Raw genomic sequence first — 23811 nt, 5'->3', positions numbered from 1 at the left:
GCTGCAGAAGGGTTGTCAGTCATCCAGAGGAGAAAGCCCCCAGGAACCACGTACCCATGCCTAAAGAAGAAGGTGGCCAGATGACCTCACCATGGGTTGGAAAGGTTCATCTGGGGTCTGCAAAATGAAGGCAGACCCATTTCCCGTGGTGTGCACCACAGCGAGACACCATGGGCTCCTTCCGATTGGCCTTGGCTGGGGGAATTCAGGCAGCCCCATCTATGTTCAGCTTGGGAGAGGATGAAATGTGTCCTACAGGAGCCTCTCCCTCTCCAGTGCTAACTAATGTCCCTGGCTCAGAGTCTGATTTTGCCACATCTGCGTTCGTCAGACGTGTCCATGCTCCAAGAGCATCACTACGCTGCTGCCTGGGTTGAAGCACCTCTCCAAGGACATGTTGGACCTTCTTTTTGCACCACCCCACACAGCTGGAGTCAAACGTGAGCAAAACCTAGCACTTGAGCAGCCCCTCTGAAAGGGAGGCGTGGTGACGGCAGCTCTGCTCTCTGGCAAAGGTTCTGCGTGCTGGAAGACCCAACCCTGTGAGTGGGTTCCCCCTGATGGGGAAACAGCAGGAACCAGGAAAAGGAGCAGGCTGTTTTGAGAGCCAAATTACTGCCCCAGTCTCTGAGCTGCTGCAGCAGTCCCCCTCCTCTTGGTGGGCTCCTTCCCCATCTGTGGTGCTGGCTGAGCTCTCCCGGGGCAGGAGGAGAGCACCTTGAGCCCAGGTCAGAGCCAGCGGGTGCTGCGGTGCCTTACAGTCATCTCCCACGCAACAAAACACAACTGGATAAGTGTCCCCCGGGACTGACCATGCAATTGCTGGACTTTGGGTTTCCACCATCCCTCCTTCCCATTGCAATGCCCTCGGACTTGCCTGCACTCAAAGAGAACAAAGCCCATACCCCGGCCAAGTTGATGCTCGCTGCATCCCCCAGCCTCCCCAGCACCACTTCTACCCCTGAGAGCAATGCCCTGGCTTGGCAGGGACTCCCTGCCTGATGAAGGATGACTCAAGCAGGATTCGACCCTTTCCGGGTGGCAACGCGGAGCTCGTACAACGCTAGCACGATCTGTACAGCTTTGGCCTTTCTTGTGGAAAAACAGTGTAAATGTGGTTTGGCTGGTGGCGAAGCTTTCCTCCTCGGAGCCCCGTGAAGCTGGGGACACGGCAGAGCAGGGCTGTAAGGGCAGGCTGGGGAAGGAGGAATTTGATGCTGAGCTAAGTTTATGGGTCCATTTCAAGGCAGTGTGAAATTTGCCTCCATGATTAAATCTAGCTACGAAAGTTCACTATAAAAACAACCCAAGGCAAGAAATTTATTTCCTAGCCTTTTGCAAGACACGGGAAGGAAGGGGGCTTGAATTATTGTTTGGGGGTTTGTTTTGCAGTGGGGGGGGGGGGAGTGGGGAGGCTGGTGAATATTTTACGGTCGTGAATAATGCAGCAGGGGAGGCAGGAAAAAAAATAAGCTCATATCACTAGGAAAGTGTTGACAGGGCTGCATTTCTTCTGGGTTGCTTATGTGCTATGGAATACAAAGTAAGAGCAACCCCGCTTTTTTGGGGAGGCAGGGAGGCCCCAGTGTGTTCGCACCCACGCAAGACTGTCCCGTCCCAGCATGTGCATGTGGGAGAGCATCAGGTCCCTCATCCCGCAGCAACTGGGGAGCCCTGGCCACAGAGGAGACCCCCTCGGAGGTCGGCCAAGAAGACCCTCTTCTCCTGCAGGAGCCAGGACAGGCTGTCCTGCAGGGCCATCCTTCACGGTGTTGAGAAACCGCTTCTCTGAACCTCATCCCATTGGGACATTTCATTTATTTGTAAGAAGCAGACAGCTGAGAGCGCTCCTTATTGCACTTTTACGGGACTAACTCACTTCTTTGATCTCCCTGCAACTCCGACAATTGCGTCACAGGTCTCATGGCACTTGGTTTTCTGCATCTTCCCCTGATCAGGATGGCAGCTGAGCAAAATCCCAGGCGTACGGCATCAGCAGATGCACATTCGGGCACAGCCTCGCCAACACCTGGAGGAAGGCTCCAGGCGTCACCGCACCGTAAATGTGAAATAGTCATAATATTTACCTTGGGGCACATACTCTCATTTTGGTCCCTGGAATCACTCGCTGCAATGCTATTTTCTCAGCCTCCCCTGCTTTCCTTCTGGCAGAGTTTACCAGGCTTTTCCAGGGACATGCGGCCATCCCGCTGCCCTTTAGGGAGCTCCAAGCCTTGGTTTCCCAGTCCTGGCCAGTTTGTGAGCAGCACTGTTGGACCTTCAGCTCTCGACACAGCCATGCTTTTCTCATCCCTCTCCATACATCCATTGGAAAGCAAAATTCACAACAGTAACTCCTCTCTGAATATCACAGAGGCTGCCGGTGCATCCCAGGTCATGACTGCTGCCCCCGTTCTATTACAGAAGACTGTTATGTCATTGCATCTGCTTGTTGCAGTCCTGTTAAAATACATAATATATGACTGCCTTGTCTAATTCTGCCTTCCTCTGAAAAAAAAAAGTACTTGGAGTCCATTCAAAATGCTGTATTTTGGCTAAATGAAGAAGGAAAAGGAACATTTTGTGTTTTGCTTTGCTTTCTGATGTCACCAAGAAAAACAGGGAAGGACATGATAAAGGACAGGAAACGGGAGAGGAAAAAGTCCAAAAGCGATAGCCTTTTTTTTTACCTTTCCAACACCAAAAAGGAATGAAAATTTCAATCTAATAAAAAATTAACTCTTTTTAACAAAAATCAGTGCTCAATACTCAAAATTTCAAACTAAAACCAACCGGAGCACAGAGATTTCTCCATACAACCTGGAGATTCAGCGACGGCCATAACAGAACAAGGGGATGACACAGGGACCCAGCTGCAGAAACCTCACATGCCCAGCTATTTTTTTTACAAAATTTCAAAAACGGAGGGGCCACACACTTACCTCCAGAGTAAACTCTTGCCCTGTCTGACAAATACACCGAGCCCAGGCTGCCCACGGGCTCTCAGCTGATTTAGAGCATCACGCTACGAGCCGTCACTGCACAGCTTGAGCCTCTCCCATGCAAAATCAATTGCAACAGGGACGTCCCCGCGCGCCCCACCGCTGGCACCCGCTCCTCGTTCCCAGCTGGTGCGAATCTGCTGGGCGCAGAGGAATGCACTGGCTGATCTACCCCAGGTGAGGGTCTGGCCCGTTGCAGGTCAGAGCTGTCAGCACCAGGAAGATGTCAGGGCACTATAGTGAATTTGCAGACAAAGTAACCAGAATGGATGAACCCAGATGGAGCTGGGAAAGCCTCAGCGCCAGGGAGGGAGGAATTTGTTCTCGGCTCCATTCAGCAATAGAACAGAACAAGCTGTGAGTTACAGCCCCTTCTTCCCTGCTTTTCCCTCAAATGCCTTTGCACTTTTCTCTCTAGGCGGGTTTAAGACCCCAAACCTCCCTCTTTCTCATATCGCTCCTGAAGACCTATCTCTGCTATGATTTCTGGGATGCCACCAGCTGATCAGTTAGAGAAAAAACCCTTCCAAACATCAGGTTTGCTGTTATATTCAATGCCAGAGACAGCAAACTGGGACGCTTCAGCTGCACCTTACAGAATTAGGGTCTCAATTATTCAAAGCCATACATGCAAGCATCACTGTCACCTCACAGCCACGAGGTTATTCCTGGGATTATCCCATAGGACCACCTACTTCTAGTCATGCGAGCAGCATGTACCCACCGCTGCCAGATGCCAGATGTCCAAAGACCTCCAACTCAAAGTCAGTGCGTTTTTGTGCCCAGGTCGGTTGCAATTAATCTGCTTAAAACTTGGATGGGCCCCTTTAGTTGAGAGCACAAAGTGGAAGAAAAGAAATGAATGTAAGAGCTCCTTGAAAAAGAGCCTCACCACAACCGCCCCAACCTTCCCACTGAATAAACCAGACAGTTGCTTGCAGTTTCTTCTACAGTAGTGGGATGGGGCCTCTTCCAGGGGCTCTCTTTGTCTTTGCAAAACAGAATATTTTGTGTTCTGGCATCAATACTTCATTTTCTTGTTGACACCTAACACCGAAGTCTAGTAGCAGAACAAGTATGAAGACAACAGCTACGTTCCTTGGTCTGGTTTCTGCCAATGACGTGGCATGACATGGATTTGAATTTGCCAACAATGCTCCCATATTCATTATGTTCATCTCCTGGAATTTCTTTTACGCAACACTTTTCAGATGGTATATGAACAACCCAGCCAGATCTTGGAAGCTCCAGCCTAGTGGTTTATTTCCAGGTTCACTCAAGCACCAATAGTTTTTAACTTGTATATCGAGATGCTCTTGAGATTCTACCCTGAATGTTTATTTATGTAGATGACATTTGCTCAGACATTCAGTGTCAAGCTTTTTCTGCCCTCGAGGACATCTAGAATTCAGATTTGGCAGCTATATTCAGCTACCGCTGTAACTGGCACTTGAAGCTGAACATCTCAAAATCAATTTCATGCATTTTCCACCTCCACAGCGCCTGCAAGACGTGGGAGTTGGGCGCCTCTCTGACTGGGTGCCCAGTGAAACGTGATCCACATCCAGCCTATCTCGGCATTGCTCTGGATAGACTCTGGTTGTACCATGACCATCTGATAACATTGTCTGCAAGAGTCAAGACCTGCCAGGCTTAGGCCTGGGGATCTGAAGTTTAAACCCTGCAGACTTCTGCTCTTCTCTCTGCTGGTTGGCAGCAGAGCTTTGTACTCATCTGGGACCTGGACCTGCCTGTTCCTCCCCTACATAAGTCAATATGCAACTTCATGCAAACATGTCAGGGATGTTGAATCTATCTTTCTACCCCAGCTCCCCCTGCGAAATAACAGCACTCCAACATGAGTTGTGTATTGACCCTTTCACCTTTCATGATTTGCAATCTAAGAAACTGTCTTCTTGCAGGACTCGGCAAGCTGCAAGCGTGCTGTGGCCATGCAAACGACTTGGCTTGACTTGTCCATGCCTGCTAGAAAAAGATGGCACAAAAAGAAGTGAGAACAGAAGAAGGAAATTCTGAATAAGTGTTGAGATAGGACGTTAAAGAAATATGCATTTACACATTTTCAGAAGAGCTGTCCCAAAGATGGACTTCCACTTTCGTGGGAATTTTTTTGTAATTCAGAATGGGGTAAACTCCTTTCCCAGAAGGAGAAGCAAAATCTTTATAACGTTACTGCATCAAGAGAAGATATGGATGGAAAAACATTCTGAAATGGTTAACATGTTTAGAAAAGCAGGAATAAGAGCCCACAATTCCCATCTATAAGTTGAATTGATGCTCACAGGATTTACAGGCTCCTGCCTTCCCTTGAGATGCCCCGTAGGAAGATCAAAGCCTTGAAACCCCAAGCAATCCCAGCACTTTGAAGCTTTGGAAATGAAGTTCCCAAAACTTCCAGTGCTGTGGCAAGGATTAAATAATCCCGGCTACCACTGGCCATCCCAATGCTTCAGGGTCTGGTTCCACCATGTGGCACCTGGGTTTTCCCCGGGTTTATAGTCTCCCGGCTCCTCCAAGACGTGCACACCAGAACCAAATGTCGCGGAGACCCTGCTGCCCAGGGGCATCCTCGCTCTTTTGGGAGAATATTTGCAACCTGGGTTGGGGTGACCCGTTCCTGCAGTCCATCCTGCAATGCTAAAGGGAGCTCCAGTCTGCAAGGGGGTGAGCGGAGCAAACAAAGGAGGGCAAACTGAAAGCTGCTTTCCTCCCAGCAGTGCTCTCTCCGAGGGCCAACACCAGCAAGGCTGGGCGCAGGTGGCTTTTAGCAGCTCAGAATTTGCCATCTGACCATTTTGATTTAAATTCCACTTTCCATCGCCTGCGTTTAAAGTTCGGTGCATGGGCTTTTACAGCAGCAGTAATGAACCTGGAGTTCAAACAGCACATGGCGAGATCAAAAATTGCCAGAGCGGAATGTGTCCCACAAATACAAAGCATGGCTTTTCATTCATTATTTTTTCCTTTACAGAGAGGTTTTACAAGCTGTTTATTTTCTGATACAGTGTTGGCAGACATGTGGTCGGAGGAGAATCAATATCAGCACAGTGGGATGTATTTTCTTAAACGGTTTATAGGGGGGTCTTTGCTTTTTCAAAGGGGGATAATTGAATGTAGTACACACTGTACTTTTGATTTGTTTAACATGAAGCGTGAAATGGGTACAGCTATGATTCTGTCAATCAGTTTAACTACCCAGCGATTCATTTTGAAGCTAGGCCTCCTCGCGGGGATCGTCTGGCTCGAGGGATGGGGAATTCGCTCAGCATCTTCCCCACCAAAGTGCCAGTTCCAACCCAGGCTGTGCTGGGACCTTGCTGGCCCCACAAAACAGGGGGGGGCCCAGGTGAGCTTTGTGGATGTCGATGGTCCCACTGCAACGGGGTGTCTTTGTATTCAAACGAACACCGAGGCTGAGTTCACAGCGGCAAGGCAGGGAGCAGGGACGAAGACTCGGGGTGGGGTGGCTGAAGGGGTCTGAGCTTGCAGGGAGATGTCACAAAACAGGACCGAGTCTCGAAAGCAGGGGTTGTCCCTGCTGTCCACACAGACACACAGACCCAACAATACTCCTCTTAATCTCCAGGTGATGAGCAGGAAATTTAAGTGAATAGATCTCCCTCCCCTAAAGCGTTCCTTGAGAGCCAGTCCAATTTTCACCAGCGTTTTTCCACATATGCACCCCAATTCCATCCCCATTTCCTTCCCTCTGTACAACTCCCAGCCCACATCTGATCATCACATTGCGCTAACTTGTCTAAGGAGCACCAAAAGCAATAGCCAACTACAGATGTAGGAAGGAGGGGGCCAAAATCACATCCACGTCTAACTCCCCAACCGAGTACACAGCTCTCTTATTAGACCAAAGGCATCTTCCCCCTGAATCCCAAACCAAAGCTTCTCTTCCCATCTCTGCATCAATGGTACATCCCCACCCATGTTCCCCTACATGTCCCTCCTGCTCACCCCTTCATGCACTTGATGGCAGCACCTTCCTTTCACCCCTCTTTAGCCCTTCTGGGAAGCTACTGTACAACACGATGCCCATTATGCTATGTTGAAGCCCAGAGGCGCATAACTAATCATCCCTACGGGAAGGTCATCTCCTTCCTTGGAGTAACGCTGCCATTGAGTAGGCATCTTGGAAGTCCCGTGCAACCTGGAGAGTACTTTGACACCGCCGCACCAATATTCAGCTGCCTCCAGTCCAGAGGAGTCTTTCCTGGGGGGTCAGTCTCTCCAGACTCTCTGCACAAAGCCACCTCTAACTCTGACCCTACAGATGTTGTATTCAAAATGCGGGTTTTTTAAACCAATTTCCCCACCTGTCCACAACTTTGTGTTTCAAATAACACAAAGACAAGGCTGAGCCTTGCATAGCTCCATTTGTGCTGCAGTTGTGCAGGTCTTAGATCATGCAGTGCATTTCACCCAAGTTACTATGAGAAGGTAGAAATGTCTGCCCAGGGACACTCACCTTTTTTGCGATGTAACACATTTGCTCAGCAGGGAGATAATCAAAGGGGAAGATGAATCTCCAGTTGAAGTTGCCCTCTCCTCCCATAGACCTGTAGTGCACATCTGTCTTTTGCTTGTTCTCCTCGTGGCCAACCAGCCAGCTGCAAAATACAAATGCGTTGCATGAAAAACTAGAAACAGACCAAGGATTTTGGAGTTCACTCAACGTCACAGAGGCCATGAGCAGGTAATAAAAGGTCTCTCACCCCTGTGGATGCCTTGGGCTGCTATCTGTAGGGGTAACCTGGAGCCAGTAGACCTGAGAGGGAATGCAACAGTCCCTGCAGTGTTGGGAGATGAACCAGTGCTGGTGGTAGAAGCCTAGGAAGCTCTGCAGTCTCTTCTCCTCCCTCACCTGAGTTTTATGGATGTTTTAAAGATTCAGCATCAGCTTAAGCTCTGGCTCGAAGTTGTCCCTTACCCATCCATAAGCACACATCAGCTTCTAGCCTGCCTTGTGAGAGCTCCTCTGCCCTTTGCAGCCACCCCAACAAACTGACCTTGTAGTTAGCGCCTAAAGCCAGTCCTGTTGATGAGGAAACCATGCTAAAGGACCAAAGGGCCATTTTTTTCCCTCTATTCTGTGTGGATTTCTCAAAGATTATTATTTGAAAGTCCTAAATGGACAAGAAGTTCTTCCCCAGGAAAATCCCAGAGTGGCCAGATCCTGATGTGGCCAGGGTGGTCCCCAGCTGCTCCCCTCAGAGACAGGTCCTCGCAGTACAGTTCCCCTCCTGGTCTAAAAGAGCTTGCTGTGGTGACTCCACAACCAGTCCAGGGGCAAACTGAAAACTTTCCATAACAACTACTTTTTTCCAGCTGTGAGTTTTGCAACTGTCGGGTTTTCATTCTGCCCTCTTTCCCCGTCCAAGATTTTTCAGTCTTCAGCAATCAACGAAACAAAACAAAACAATAAAACACATCCATTTGTGTATTTAGAGCCCTTCTGGAGGAAAGCCAGAAGATTCAGAGAGAATCTCTAATGAAAACAATTATCTCGTTTGATTGTTTTCCACTTAAATTGAAAATAAGGGGGTTTTTGCCCAGCTATACAAATGATTCCCTCTTCTCCAGTGCTTGAGAGGAGCACAAGACCCAGCCCAAATGTGTTGTGGGAGACAGGGAAGCGAGGTCTACTCAAGTTCATCCTACGGTACACATCACACGCACATGTGCTACACGGACAGGGAGGGCTTGGTGGCAGTGGGAATTGTGTGATGAGGTTACATGAATACTTAAATTGTGGCTGGATTATTTGATTCGATCTGATAGGATGCAAATGGCAAGCCTGTGTGTTTATCCACATCCTTCAAAGCCTGGCAGGGACCCTCGGAGGATGCAGTGTGAGCGCCCTCTCCTTGCAGGCGAACAAAAGGACAAATAAATGGTTTGATCTGGATGCCTCTTTGGCACGTTTGGTTTTTTCTTGCAGAATTTGCTGCACCCTCCCTACTGCAGGAAGGAGTTGCGAGAAATCAAAAGCATTCCAGTCACGCTGCCCCAGAATTAAAAACATAACGTAGGAATGGCCGTGGTGACCAACGGAAGGCCCATCACACCCAGTATCCTGCCTCTGACTGGGGCCAACAGCAGATGTCCGGGTAAGAGTACTGACTGGAGCAAACACATCCTGATACCTTCCCAACACACCTCTCCAGACTCCAATAATTTGCAGGTCAGAGATTTCCTGAGCTATAGATAATGTTTTTGTACTTAACAGGAATGGATGGATTTTTAGCCCATTAATTCATCCAGTATTTTTTAAATCCACGCGACTGAAGGTCTCTGCAATATCCAGAGGCAAAGTTAGGTTCTTAAATCTAAGAGGCTACTTTGTTCTCAAAACTCGCACACCTCCCTCTTTGCTCAGCACGAGTGTAAAATTTTGGAGGACCCAGGCCATCCTTTTATTTAGGAACCCACAAGGGGATGCAGATGAGTTTTAAAGATGCCACATAAAAGCACATAAATCTTAGTAGTGGTGGTTGGTCAGAAGGCGACTCTGGAAACTTCTAGTCCAATTGGCTCAAAGCAGCACTGGTTTTACCTTGAAATGTCTTGGAAAACTGGCAAGGTGATGAGTGAAAACCTCCCACCTCCCATGTGACCTGGTTGAGTGTTGGTCCATCCTCTTAGTGAAGTAGGACCTTTTATGGGAAATTTCACTATGAAAACAATACAAAAATATCCTCCATCTATGACAGTGACAGAGAGGGCTGTTAACTCAAAAAAACATCTTCAGTTCCTAATGAATCTGATTTCCCTACACTTCCACTTTTTTGTCTGCCTACAGCACACATCTTTAGGAAGGGAAGGTCTCTCTGCACTCAGCCTTGCCCAACCTAACCTTGGTTGAGACCTCTTCATGCCATCGTAAGACTATCAAGAAATAACTGATTAAATTAAATAAAATAACCAGCAACTGCCTCAGGCATAATAGAAAAGCTGCTATTTCATTTACCTGCCTAACTGACTCGACAATAATTTACATATTAAGTAGAAGATAATGTCCAAGAGACTGAGATTCCAGCCCTGGCCTTGCCTAACGGGTAAAATTGAGAATAAATTGGCAATAGCCTCCTCAGAGAAGCACTGTGAGGTCTTCTGAAGGAAAGCCACAGGTAAAAGCTCCTTATCCATTGAGTTCACCCTAAAGTAGGCTCCAGCCCCTGCTCAGGAGGCAGCAGTGGATGGAAGGAACGGTCCCCACCAAAGCGGCACCACGCCATGGTGGTGAAGGTCACTTTGCCCACAGGATCCCCTGTCTGTAGGGCAGATGCTTAAGCAGAAGAAGGACCATTGCCTCCTCTCCCAATAGGATTACTCAGGCCTTATCCAGAGATGCTAATGATGCAGCCATTTGGGGGTTGAAGACGAGGAAGTTGTTGAGCGAGTTTTTTAACTAACTCATTTACAGCACTGCGAGATTTGCTTGGTCATTGGGGATGCTAAAAGCCATGCAAGGGATATCGGCAAGCGCTGGATGCTCTCGCTTTCCCGGTAACACCCTGCAAGCACTACTATTTCAGAGCCCCGAAGTGCACAGAGCAGCTTAGCTGGAGCTGATAACAATGCACTTGATGTGAATACCAGGTAAGCAGCGCGCATTCTGGATTTACAGGAGGAAAATTGGGATTGTAAAAAAGGGATTTACAGTCTGTTTCAAAATCCTACCTCTTCCTGTACATAAATCCAAAGAACGCACAAAATAAGTAAGTCCCTTGGCTGGGATTGCACCATTTTACACAAGATAAAACATAAATGGAGTCAGGCAGAGAAGGGAATGTGCCAGAGGAGTTACTGCTGGTTGCCACATTTTTGTGTGTTTCAAGGAAAAAAGGGAATTCCAAAAAAAGCAGCTATGCAAACAAGCCAACCTATGTATATGGAACGAGCCCACGGCTGTCCCAGGAGAGGAGCTGGGAAGGAGCCGGCAGTGGAAATGCAGACTACATGCCCTCTCTCCAATGGCTAGGCTGCTTCCTCACATCTTATCTCTCTAAATGTAAATATTGTCATGTAAGCACCCAAGAGATGCAGAGAAAAACTTGACACCGTGAAGCGGTTATGAGCCCAGCAGAGACGTGTCTGCCAAGAAGCTGGATCCATAGCTGGAGAGGTGTGAATGGCCCCTTCATCCCAGTGGGGGTCCACGGCTACCACAGCAACGTTGATGTAAGGGCCACGTTAACTCCTTCACTGCTGCTCTTGCGCCTTCGGGCTACAGTACCTGGAGGATGCAGAAGCGGGGTGGCTTACCCTTTGACGTAGATGTCACTCATCTTCTCCCCGGTGATGCTGAGGTCATCGAGGATGACGTCCTTGGTGTTCCAGATGATGCAGCGCAAGAAGAACCTGGACAGCCCCGGGAACAAAAGCAACATGAGAGGGTGGAAATCTTGGTCCAGAGCCCACCTAGACAACCTGGTTGTGCTACTCAGCTGTTCAGCTGAAATTGCTAAGGCGTGAGTCATGTTTCTCTGAAGATGAGCCCACATAGATGTTTCTCAGCTAGGCAGGTGAATCCCTCCCCATCTGACATCTCCAAGCCCTCTCCTCTCCCCTCACAAACAGAAGGTGCTGGAACCAGCACTGCACCGAGTAAGACATGAAAAACAAATCACCTCTTGGCTTTGCGCGGCGTGATGTTGAAAGGGGGGCCAGGTTGACCCAGAGATTTCGGAAACAGGTCCACCCACATCTGTAGCTTTCCCTGTATGGAAAGAAAGACACATGAAGCCTGGTGAGCCTCCTAACTGGGTTACCTTCACCTCCTCAGTAAGACCTAGTAGTGGAGAGAGAAAATATCAAGTGCCCCAGTGTTCCTTGGTTGAAAACTAAGGTTTTGTTAATGGAAAAGTGTCATTAAGTATTATATTAAAATTACTTTAGTGATAGCTGGGTATATGTTAATGCCTTGCGATATATAAGTGGTTGGTCTGGATAAGCTGAAGGTGCTCTCTGGCTTTATTCTCCATGGCTGACTATCTTCACATAGGGACAGACTGAAGACTAGGTCCATGGAGGCGTTGGAGAAGCAAGCAGCTCACTTGTTTTCCATGGTGTCACCAGCTGTCACCAGCTGGACAACTGGTTTATGGGTTTCTGACCATGGGAGTGGAGGATAGGATGAGGAGAGAGGAATCTAATTCCACTTTCACGAAATCCTTCCAGGGAGAAAGCAGCAGAAATGCAGCTGAAATCTCAGAGGGGGTGCTTTTAGGTGGTCTTTTTTACTGTAAAACACCAATGGGTGCCAATAAAATATTTTATTGTGTAGTCTCAAGGGCTGAAAAGAAAAAAAAAAAAAGCCATCCTTTGACAATCAGCCCATCACAGAGGGGTTTGTGGTTTGCTTGCATTTTGGCAAGAAAATCTTCCATATCGACAGAAAACTTTAAAAGCCCAACCTGGCTTTTAGCTCACTACAAACAGCCCAACAGAGCCCGCCTGATCTGTGGCTTTGCAGCGGGTCAGAGCCATGCTTTTGGGAACCGTCCTGAACGCAATATGTACTGAGTCATACAGGTTCATCCCCTGGACCCAGCATCACCCCTATGGATGCTCTTGGTTCGAAGCACCAGTACAGGGCAGACCCTGACTGCTCTGCCCATATGCAACCCCATGACATGAAGGAAGCACCCTTGCTAGTCTCCATGGCTGGTCCAACAAGACCATGACACCTGTACCTGCAAGAACAGCACAGACCCACTTATCAGCTGATAGCAGCCATCTCCTGCCTCTAATCATCATTTTAACTGGGTGAATCAACAAGAAAAGGTGTTTGAGTAGTTGCCAGTGCATTTACTTCTGCCGACAGCTCTCCCCTCCCACCACGGGAGAGGTGCTCTGGTTAAAAATGAACCACAGGAGTGAAACGGCTGCAACAGTACAGATCAGTGGCTGTGCACGTTTACACCGGCTCTGCAGCTTGAAACTGCCTTTGCAATGTGACTGGAACATGTATGGCAGATGATAATGAATCATTTTGTTCTTCAGGAAGCAGCAATTTTTGATCCAAATGCATAAAGTACGTGTTAATCAAAGAAAAGGGGTTAGGCTAAGTACAGATACCTGGGTTTTGACTGGGTTTGGATGGAAGCCTGTTTTGTTTTCATTTGGCTTAAAAACATCCAGTCTGCAACAGTGCTAACACTTTACCCCAAGGGCAGGTTCATGCTGCAGAGATCATGCTGCTGCATTGCCAACGGAGCCTGTGGTGCCATTACCGTTATAGAAGAGCACTGCATTAAAACTTTCACATCAGAAATGGCTTTCCCACCAAAAAAAAAAAAAAAAAGAAGGAAAGAAAATTGTGAGCAAATGCTGATGAAAATGAACACAGGAGGCTGGAATCAATCTCCCCAAGCCCCTTGAGCAAGTCAGCCACAGAGCTGAGCTCCAGCCTGTGTTTGATAGCCAGTGCTCTGTTCTGTCCCACAAGCTGACTCCCCTCCCTGGGAACAGCCCATCTCCCAGGGCAGGTATCCCCAGCACGGCTCCGCAGCGAGCCAGCCACCTGGTTAGCACTGGCCCGAAAGGGGATGATGCTCTTGGTTTTGTCCCGGACACGTCACACCACCCACCTGCTCGATTTCTGGCTGGAGAGGGCTGTAAAGAGGTCTCGTCTCCACGTGCTCCGGCACCAGCCCTTGCTTCCGCAGCGCGTACAGGGCGAGACGCTCCTCCACCGGCCCCAGGTGGGGGTTGAGGGGTTTGCCATCCTCTGCCACAGAGCAGACAAAGAGCAGCGTTATGCCATGCCATGGCCGCAGCTGTGCAGGGCTGGATTCTGGTCACCCTGTGGGAGCTCCCCAAGGGAGCAAGCACGAGCCCACCAGCCTCGCTGCAACCAGGAGCGAGCAGGAGGAGCGCAGCCTCCGTTTGCAAAGCCATCATCACCACAAACCCCCCAGGGCACAGGGAATCGGTTCCCAGTGGGACACGTAGGCAAACCACTGGGCAATGGGACAGGCACCTGCGGGGAGTCTCGTGCGAGTCCCCCCCCAAATCACAGCAAGTGAGGGATATTGTTTAAATCCCATCATTTAAAACCATCCACGATCTTCAATGGATCTTATGGCCTCAAGTTGCGCCAGGGGAGGTTTAGGCTGGATATTAGGAAAAAATTCTTTACTGAGAGAGTGGTGAAACACTGGAAGAGGCTGCCCAGGGAGGTGGTGGAGTCACCATCCCTGGAGGTGTTCAAGGAACGTGTGGATGAGGCATTGTGGGACATGGTTTAATGGGCATGGTGGTGTTGGGTTGATGGTTGGACTTGATGGTCTTACAGGTCTTTTCCAACCTTAGTGATTCTGTGATCCTGTGATTCAGCTGGGCAGAGAGGAGTGCAACGGGAATGAGCTCCCTATGCGGTCCCACTTCTTCTCCGCTGGGTTCGGAGCGAAAAACGGGAAGGAGAGGACCAGGAGGGCCATGCAGACACCACCAGCCCAGCTCAATGCCTGGTCCTAGTCCCTGCTCAGGTCCTCACTGCTCCCACTGGGGTATTTGTGGTCTTTCATCAAAACGGGTCAGCACACGACAGCCACAGGGAACGCTGAGCCGTCCTCGAGCAGACCTGAAACCATCTCCACCTCCTCACCCGCTCCACACCGGACCCTAATCCCTCCACAAATAGGTCAGACAAGACCTATCAATAATGGTCATTTTTGCCTGCCCTGCCCCAGCATTCGGGATCCCTGTTACATCCATCCAGGTGCGGAGGATGGCCAACCTGGCCTTGGCTGAGCCTGCTCCTGCCTCCCCATCCCACATGCCATGCCGGGGCTGGTGGAGGACATTGCCCCCGAGACGGTTGCCTTTCAGCCACAGCATTTCAAGGCCATGCACCTTCGAGGACCTTTGAAATGAAATGCGCTCCATAAATATTATTACAGCTCTGCAACTTTCAGGTGATATATCCCAGCTCCTTTCTTGGCAATATCTTGAAGTGGTTAACTTCAGACATATGGGCTATTTCCCAAGCAGTGGAAACCTGGCGTGCGTGTGCATGTGTGTGTGTGTATGCACAGGAAAAAGAAAAAGCCCCTCTCAGAAAACAACAAATGTGGGGGTTATGGAATAATGGTCCGGGTGCAGTGCTTGTAAAACCCATGCTCTCGTGTTTAATAGCTTCACTTTATACCGCCAGGTTCAGATCTGACATTGCTCTGCGAACACAGCTGGTTTCCAGATCTCCTTGAGGTCAAGCATCAGACTTTGTTCTGTTTTTTGAACTGACTGCCATTAAAGCAGAGGAAGGTGAAAGGCAGGGGCTGGGAGAGGGGGGAAGACCCCGCTCGCTTTAACACCTTTCCAGCCCTTGCTGGAAACCTTTCGCATAACAAGAGGCTGCAAAGGAGCCGTTGCTTCCCCACTCGTCCTCCTAAGGGGAGAACCATGAATTTGTGCCTTGATTCCCAAGAGCAGAGAGAGGGATCAGTCCTGGGTTGTGCCTTCTCTCGTGCCCCTGCAAGCCAAGTCCTCCTTGATGGCTCTGCAATACTGTAGTGGCCTTAATAAAGTCAAAGCGCAGCTCCTGGGCCATTTACAGGGGGGTTTCACCTCCTCCCTGGGCCAAAACACCTCTTCCATGCTTTAAAGCAGAGTCTTCTGCCCCCAAGGATGCCAGTTAGACAAGCACAAGTTGATGCCCAGGATGTTGCAGGTGCCAGTGTTGGTGGGTTTTTGTGCAAACAAGAAAATGCCTCCGCCACACTGGGTGAGATTTTCTCCTTGCTGGCAGAGGCTGATTTTGCACTTCCAGCTGGAGCACACCTCGCCCCGCGAAGTGTGAGCCCTGGTGCGATACGCCGGGCACTGTGTGTATGATATTGTCTCCCTCTAGTGACTCCAGCCCCAAAACGCAGAGTTGCAAACGGCACAACTGCTTCTCCAGCCAAGCAGCAGCTGGAGGATCCGGCTGGAGCCTCTCTGGCTGCCATGGACTTTGCTGCTCCCAGCCTGCGTGTATTTGGTTTGCTGCAAGCAGCAAAGGGCAATCACTCAAGGCCAAGGTTAACGTGCCTAGATTGCAGGTCTGGGTTCAGCCCCGGGTTTGGTGCAGATCCAGCTGCAACCTGCAGCCTTTGAGGCAGAGCCAAGCTTGGGAAAGGTGCAGAGCCAACCTGGACAGCAAGGTGAGGAAGATGGGGACGTGCCCATCACCCAGTCCTGGCCTCCGTGATAACCCCCCACCGTGATATGTTCATGACCTCCAACTCCATCCCTTGCTCGGGATAATGGAAAGCTATTTGCAAACTTGAAGCAGCCCCATTACCTTACCCAGTTCAGAGAGGATGTACTCTTTCTCCCTGAAGATGACCCGGTCAGACTTGTAGGTGGGAGCCTTGTAGTTGTGCTGCAGGGAGAAGAGGTGAAGCAGCTGGGAAGGACGGAGTTGGTCTCGCCACTGGTTGGGTCCAGAGCTGAAAACAAATAGGAGGGAAAACAGCAGCTCGACACGTGGTAAAACATCTTCCAGCCTCAAGAAGGGGCAGCAGCAGCATTACACCAAAGAGGATTGGTCTGAGGAAGGCGCAGCCAGCTCCGAGTCTGTGCTCACCTTGGCCCACTGATGAATGGGGCTGCACGTCCCACACCCCACTCAGCCCCGGCTTGCAGGGCTGGGGTGCCCTGATAGCCCCCCCAGACCCAACACATCACCCTTCAGCTGGCCCCATGCATGCGGGGTGTCCTCACCACGGTGTGCCCAAGAGGCATCAGGGATGTAACAGGATCTCCCCAAGGAGATTTCTGTTATTTGAAGCATTTCACGCTTCTGGAGGAGAGCCAGGGCTCAGGGAAGTTCCTCAAATGTGGGGCTTCTCTGGTGTGAATCTGTTTCTCTAGACAAATCTCTGCAGTGAGGCACAGCACGGGTCAGGTCCTCTTGGGACGGTCCTGGGACAGCAGACCCACGGGCTGAGGCATCACCCCGGTCCCCAAGGCCAGCTCGGCACCACGCAGCCCTGGCAGCTACAGAGACCCACTGCCTGAGCCCGCAGAGGTACCTACATGCAGTAGGTTTGGGGGAGGCCACAGCGCGCCCCATATTTCGATAGGAACCGGTTCTCCAGGTCTATGACGGTCTCCCCAATCTTCTCATCCTTCGACAGGAGGTCGTAGTCGTAGAGAGTGATCTTCAAGTCCTTCTCCAGGGGCAGAGTGCAGCTCAGCTCAAACATCCTATGCAACGGGAGCCAAGAAATACCCATGAGCTGGAGGTTCACGCTGCTGAGTGCCCCACGGGAAACGGACCCACACACCATCCCAACCCACCAGTGCCGGGAAGGACAGTCACCCACTGCGCATCTTTGCCGCCTTGGTCCAGTACTATTGGTCCTGTGTTGTACTGCCTTAGCTTGTGGATATGCACTAAGCAGGTATGCTTTGGGTTTCTTTTTGCCTGGTTGAATTACTCCCAAGCAAACGTTGCCCCTGCTTAGTTTCTCCATCTACTAATTGGACATGGCGGTGGTCACTGCAATATCCAGGGAAAAGAGCAGCAGGCGAGAGTCAGGAATCCTCATTGCCATGGAATTTGAAAGGGGGAGAAATGACAGCTTTGGAAAACCATCTGCTCTTTGAGCCCAAAGAGCTAATGTCCAAAACAGGAGTGAAGCTTGCCTGAGCCAAGCCTGTGGTCAGCGTGTGACTGACCCCTCAAAGCCTCCTTGTCCTCTCCTCCCAGTTCTGAGCTGTCTCCTCTGCCATCATTACACCGCAGTGCACAGACTGACATAACATAAAGCAAGAGCAAACCTTCCTCTCCCTCTTCAAATAAAGGACGGCAAGAGACAAAGCACCAAGACCCCGCCAAAAGACAACACCCCAATCCAGACCGGGCCAGTGCTTGTAGACGTCAGCGGTGTGGAAGGTGGTAGGACAGGGTGAGCAGGACAGTCCAGGTCTGACCCAGCACGACCAGGAACCCCTCCACCTGCTGCTGAAAGGCAGGCAATGCTGGGGAGAAACAAGATGCCTATTCCCACCGCCAGCACCCACCCCGCAGCAGCTTTTAAGGAGGGGAAGTGAGTGATTATGCCACCAATTAAGAGTGCAGGAGGAACTGGGGTCAGCAGAAAGTAATTAGCTAAAGCTGGATGGCGGCCAGCCGCCCCGGGAAAAGCTCGTGAAACAAGAGGTTTAATAGCCGCCAGCAGCCAGGACCTCGGTTTTACATCATGCTTTAAAGACCAGGTGGGAGGTGCAGCACGCTGTCTAGACGGCTTCTGGCCGGGAGCCAGGCTTGGCGAAGGACTTGCTCTGCCAAGCAGAGCTCACCAGGGTCTGGCTGCGGGCTCTGCGACAGGGCAGTAGCTCCTGGCCCACAAGAGACCAGGGCTCCCTCATGCTAGTTTGGGAGCAACCACTTTGCATTCACCACAGGAAAGGCAGAGCTGCCATCTCCACTTGGCAGAAGAGGAGAAAATGGCTTGCCTAATGCACACTGTCCTCCGCGGTCTCACCAGTATCACCCTCGCCATCCCTCTCCCTTTGCCTCCATCCTTGTAGATCACAGAATCACCGAACCACTAAGGTTGGAAAAGACCTGTAAGATCATCAAGTCCAACCATCAACCCAGCACCACCATGCCCACTAAACCATGTCCTGCAGTGCCACGTCCACACGTTCCTTGAACACCTCCAGGGATGGTGACTCCACCACCTCCCTTGGGCAGCCTGTTCCAGTGTCTCACCACTCTCTCAGTAAAGAATTTTTTCCTAATATCCAGCCTAAACCTCCCCTGGCGCAACTTGAGGCCATTTCCTCTTGTCCTGTTGCTAGTCACTTGGGAGAAGAGACCAACACCCACCTCTCTGCAACCCCCTTTCAGGTAGTTGTAGAGAGCGATAAGGTCTCCCCTCAGCCTCCTCTTCTCCAGACTGAACAACCCCAGTTCCCTCAGCCGCTCCTCATCAGACTTGTGCTCCAGACCCAGATGGTGTATCTCCCTCTCCATCTTGCTTTGTTGGGAAGGTGTCACAGCATTGACATCCTGCACTGGCGAGAGCCACCTAAGAAAACCAGCTGGACGTCCCATAGAGTAGGCCTTGACCCCTGTTTGTCCTGAAGCATAACCCCCTACATCTAATCCCAGCTTTTCTGGGAGACCAAAGTCCTATCGGCACGTGGAGGCTGAGCGCCAGGTTTTCCTCTACCTCCCTCTGCTTTGCCTGGTCCCTATGGTGCTTTCTGGCTCGAAAACAATGTTATCTTTCGCCATTTATCAGAAGTTTGTGGCCCTACTGCAAGGCAAACAACTCAACCAGCCCGTATCATGTTTATAGATAATTTTCAGGGCATCTGATTTTGAGGTGTCCCATGCCACAGCCAAGTCAAACAGGCCTCCATTCATCGTGTCTCTTCTTCAGACTTTTAACCAAAGTGCCTAAATGAGGAGCAGGGTTTCCCCAGACTCCCTCTACCACCACCGGGATGAGGCAGATGCCTCCACAAGGGAATCTCAGATCTAAACAACCCTCCTGATGTCTCCAGTGACGACAGAGCAGACCCAGTCCACACTCCACAGCTCAAAAGTCCCAGGGAGAAGACGAACACGAGCCATGGTGGATAGGCCGGTGGTCAAGCCAAGGCCAGTCCCACTTCAGCAAGGTTGGACATGAGGCGAGAGCACGCCGTGGGAATCACAGAATGGTTTGGGTTGGAAGGGACCTTTAAAGGCCATCTAGTCCAACCCCCCTGCCATGAGCAGGGTCATCTACTACATCAGGTTGCTCAGAGCCCTGTCCAACCTGGTCTTGAATGTAGATTGGAACGGGAAGCTCTGGCTGGCCCGGCCCTATTCCCTCAATATGACATAAAAAACTGCATGGACTCCAAACTGAATCAAAACTTACTTTCCAAAGACAGGCTCCAGCGTACAGGGGAGGTAATTTTCTTGGTCATTTATGGATTTCTTTCCCACTGAAATCTTCACATAGGGATCGCACTGAAGATGGGCATGAAATATATGCAAGAAAGAGTCATTGCACAGCAATACTGATGGTGAAGGAATAACTCCACCTCCCCTTGTCCCAGCAAGCAGGATCTTCCACCATCCTTGACAAACGCTTATTTTCAAGGGTAGGACAGTCTGACCATAAACTCCTTACTGCAAATCTGTGACCATCAGCAAGAGCTACCTGCACTGCAATTCCTTTTTGAGGATGACCAAAGGACCAGTTAGCAGTGTGGGACAAGAGTCCAAGCCCTTCCGAGTCACATGGGATGGAAAAGCAATAAAAGAGCATGAAAAAAAAACTACTTCTGGCTTCTTCAATGGACTAGGCTTGCTCTGAAGTCCTCAGAATGTTCCCATTCTCATGTGAGTCACCTATTTCAGGGTTCCATCAAGGTCATCATTTTTTAAGTTTGAGGTCTATTCAAAAATAGATTTACAAATGTAGGGGACTAAAATGTCAAAGGAAAAACATTTTGTTTCAAAAACCGTGGTTCAAAACCATTTCTTTCCAAGATGCTGCAAAAAATTAAAAAAAAAAAATAAAATGGAAGCATACTTTAACATAAAGCCTCATTGTGCATCTAAAAATCGTATCAGATATTTTCATATTTTTAGCAAGTTTTTAAGCTTCTCTCTCATAACTAAAACTATTCCGGGAAACCAGCATAAATTTGAAAAGTGGTTAAATAACTCGAGTCAGCATTTTTGCCAGGGGAAGAAAACAAAAAGAAAAAACCCAACTTCACCTAAAAGACGTCACTCACCTTGAGTCCAGTGCCTAGAGGGACCCACCATCTTACTCAGCTCACATAAAAATAAAAAAAAATAAAAACCACAAATGGGAAAGATATTGGCTAGTTATGCTCCCTGGTAAAAACACCCAGGCCGAGTTCCTCATCACTTTTCCTTGACTTGTAACGTTTTTTAAGAAGCGAAGGATGGAAAAGCATTGCTCAGGGAAGATCTGCAGTGTGAGGATGGACTGGGCATCCAGGACTCTCCTTTTGCCTCCCCTTGACTGTGATGACAGGCTTTAGGAGACACCGCAGCATAGGGGGAAAGACTGTGGGTCAAACTTGGATTGGTTTCGGTTTTCAGTGTAAAAAAAGCATTCTTTCTACTCCTTCTTTTTGATCTGCAGGAGTCTCTTATGGGACATTTCTAAGAAATTGAAAACTTTCATTTTAAGTCCATTTTCAAAAACTGGGCAGATTAAAAAGCAGGAGGTTTTTGTTCATGTCAAAATATTTCCCATACTTTTTTAAACTTTTGCCCTATTTTCCAGTGGAACAGAGAGAGTTAAGAAGGATTTTTCTCTGAGTTTTTTTGCAAAGCGAAACAAAATGAACATTTTCTTTTTGAACCAACACAATTTTCATTTTGCACTGAATTTTTCTTCCAGACTGGCAAAGCTTTGCAAAAAGCAGTCATGTGAAGGACATGATCTTGTTTCCTTTGGCACCAAGGTAAAAAAAACAAACAAACAAAAAAAAAAAAATCATTTAGCTATTTTAACTAGCCCTACTGAAAAATCCCTCAGGATGCAGGAAGAGTTGGCTCCTGGGATTGTCAGATATTGCAATGGAGGCAGAAAGAAGGGGTAGATTGTCTCTGTTTTGCTGTCACCGTTGTGTCTAAATTTTAAGCCATATATGCAAGTTTTGATCAATTAGGGCTGACCTGTTGAATGATCCCACCCCGTGAGCCAACATTGAGGTCCACCAGAGCTTTCCACAGCAGGATACCTTTCCATTGGCATCCTTGGGTTGAAGGTCGAAGGCTCGGATGATGTAGACTCTGACAAGACACTCCTGGGGTCCTCTGGCCGGCAGCTGGTGGAACTGCCGAGGTGGCACTGGGACTCGCGGGTCATCTGGGAGAGGATAAATTCTGAACGAACCCTGTGAAGGACAGACATGGTCAGCTGCACTTGCACACCCACACGTGCAGATGGGGCTCATGTGAGCAGGCTTGCAACAACAGTCTGGATGGTTGCATAGAATCACAGAATCATAGAACGGTTTGGGACCTTTGGGACCATGGAATGGAAGGGACCTTTAAAGATCATCTAGTCCAACCCCCCTAACATGAGCAGGGACATCTTCAACCAGATCAGGTTGCTCAGAGCCCCGTCCAACCTGGCCTTGAATGTGTCCAGGGATGGGGCATCTACAACTACTACAACGCTGGGGAGAGAGCCCAGATCCTGACCCTCTTTTGTCTACTAGACCAGACCACGTCCTGCCAGGCTCTTCATGGTCAAGGGAGCCAGGAGGCGAACTGCCCATATCATTCATCCCTTGCCTGAACATCAATGCAAACTCTGTTGTAAGTCTGCACAGAGCCACTCCAGCCTGTTTGTCCTTTACCTCTTCTACTTCACCATTGTTTGAGCCTTCAAGCTATTAAAGAGGTGTGAACTAGCCCCCCCCAAAGGTTTAGGCTGAGACTTTCGCTGCAGGGACAGTTTTAAGGGTTCCTGAACGAGGCAGCTGGTTATTGAGTGAGGGGCGGGAGGAGGTGGGAGAAAAGGCAAAAATTTACAAGTCTTTCATTCACCAGAGCTGAGTTCCTCCCAGCAAAGTGGCAGGAATCAGTCTCTGGGTATTGTCTAGCAGAGGAGAGTGCTGGGTAATACCATGAATAAAATAAAATTTTAAAAAACAGCTAGAAAAATATAATCCTCCTTCTCTTGCAAACAGGCTAAAGGTTGCTGTGAGTGGGTTAAAAAGAGCAAAGGATGCATCACTCCTCTGCACTGGACAGACACCTCCAAAGGGATTGCTCTGAGCACCAGCGTGGAGAGACACATGCTCCCACCACCTCCCCAGAGGAAGAAGATGCTCCATGACTTACACCCAACGTCGGCTCCAGATGGGTTTTGCTGGAGGACGATGGCACAGCCTAGACTGGGTTTGAAGCACGCAAGGCACTCGCTGCTGGGAATAGAGCAGCCAGACCTGCACAGGCAGGTTCAGACTGGGCCCAGTGGTCTACTTTTATGGCTCATTTCTCGCTGAAGTCCTACCCAAAAATAGTCAGTTGGCATCACCCCACTCAGCAGCAAGACCTTCCACCCAGCAGCGTGTGTTCCTGGGTACGGGTAGAGGTAGAAAGAGAGGCCATCATACCTTGAACTCCCCCACGACCGACGGGTCATCATTCGAGTCCTGTGACCGGCCACGATACAGCTTGAAGGTGTGGCAGAAGTCGGAGAGACGCTCGAAGTCCTCCACGTTCTCCAGCTCTGTCTCGTAGACCTGGGGAGGGAGAGACGGGGGGGCAAGGGCAGGGACTGCTCCCAGGCAGAGGGGGACCAGCAGCATGTCCCCACCGATCTGGGACAAGTCTTGACCCAAGCTCCTCCGTCCCAGGGAAGTACCACCCACAGGGACAGTCCTGGGACCTGTCACCCTTGTTGCCCCCTCAGGACAGTGATGAAGAACAGACCTTTGGCAACCCTACAATAAATAACAGCACATCGTGGAAGACGCAGGCTAAGCCAAGGTCTCACAGAGGGTTTTTCATCAGCCAAAGAGACCTTTCTGCTGGGAACGTTTTCCTTAAGACCAGGCAAGGTCTTCCCCACTTTAGTCCTATTCGGGCTCCTGTGTTAATTTTAGCACTTCTTGTAACAGGGTACGTAAATCTCCCCCTTCCCTTAGCAACCTCTGGCTTTCCTTGTTGTTCCCAAATACTTTTCAGGGCGGCAGTTCCCCATCTCCTCTGCCACTTAGAAAAGTGACAATTTCTTGAAGGTTGCCAAGTGGCAAGTTACCAGAAAGTGTTTTGCAAAGAAAA

General features: G+C 49.6%; 1 protein-coding gene across 8 annotated transcripts in view; it reads right to left on the bottom strand.

Moving 5' to 3' along the window:
- DYSF (dysferlin) overlaps nucleotides 1-23811 on the bottom strand; it is a 108877-nt gene that overhangs the window by 14762 nt on the left and 70304 nt on the right. For all 8 annotated transcript variants that reach the window (XM_059817481.1, XM_059817483.1, XM_059817485.1 and 5 more), the window contains 9 exons: nucleotides 23142-23270; nucleotides 21756-21911; nucleotides 19907-19998; nucleotides 17061-17231; nucleotides 16329-16471; nucleotides 13628-13767; nucleotides 11666-11754; nucleotides 11301-11396; nucleotides 7501-7642 (listed from right to left, as the gene is read on the bottom strand). In XM_059817481.1, coding sequence (XP_059673464.1) covers nucleotides 7501-7642; nucleotides 11301-11396; nucleotides 11666-11754; nucleotides 13628-13767; nucleotides 16329-16471; nucleotides 17061-17231; nucleotides 19907-19998; nucleotides 21756-21911; nucleotides 23142-23270 — 1158 coding nt within the window. The remainder of the gene's footprint in view (nucleotides 1-7500; nucleotides 7643-11300; nucleotides 11397-11665; nucleotides 11755-13627; nucleotides 13768-16328; nucleotides 16472-17060; nucleotides 17232-19906; nucleotides 19999-21755; nucleotides 21912-23141; nucleotides 23271-23811) is intronic.

The sequence above is a fragment of the Gavia stellata genome, chromosome 5 (genome assembly GCF_030936135.1).
Source record: "Gavia stellata isolate bGavSte3 chromosome 5, bGavSte3.hap2, whole genome shotgun sequence".
NCBI lineage: Eukaryota > Metazoa > Chordata > Aves > Gaviiformes > Gaviidae > Gavia > Gavia stellata.
Note: the sequence above shows the minus strand (reverse complement) of the source record. Positions and strands in the feature narration are given on the sequence as shown.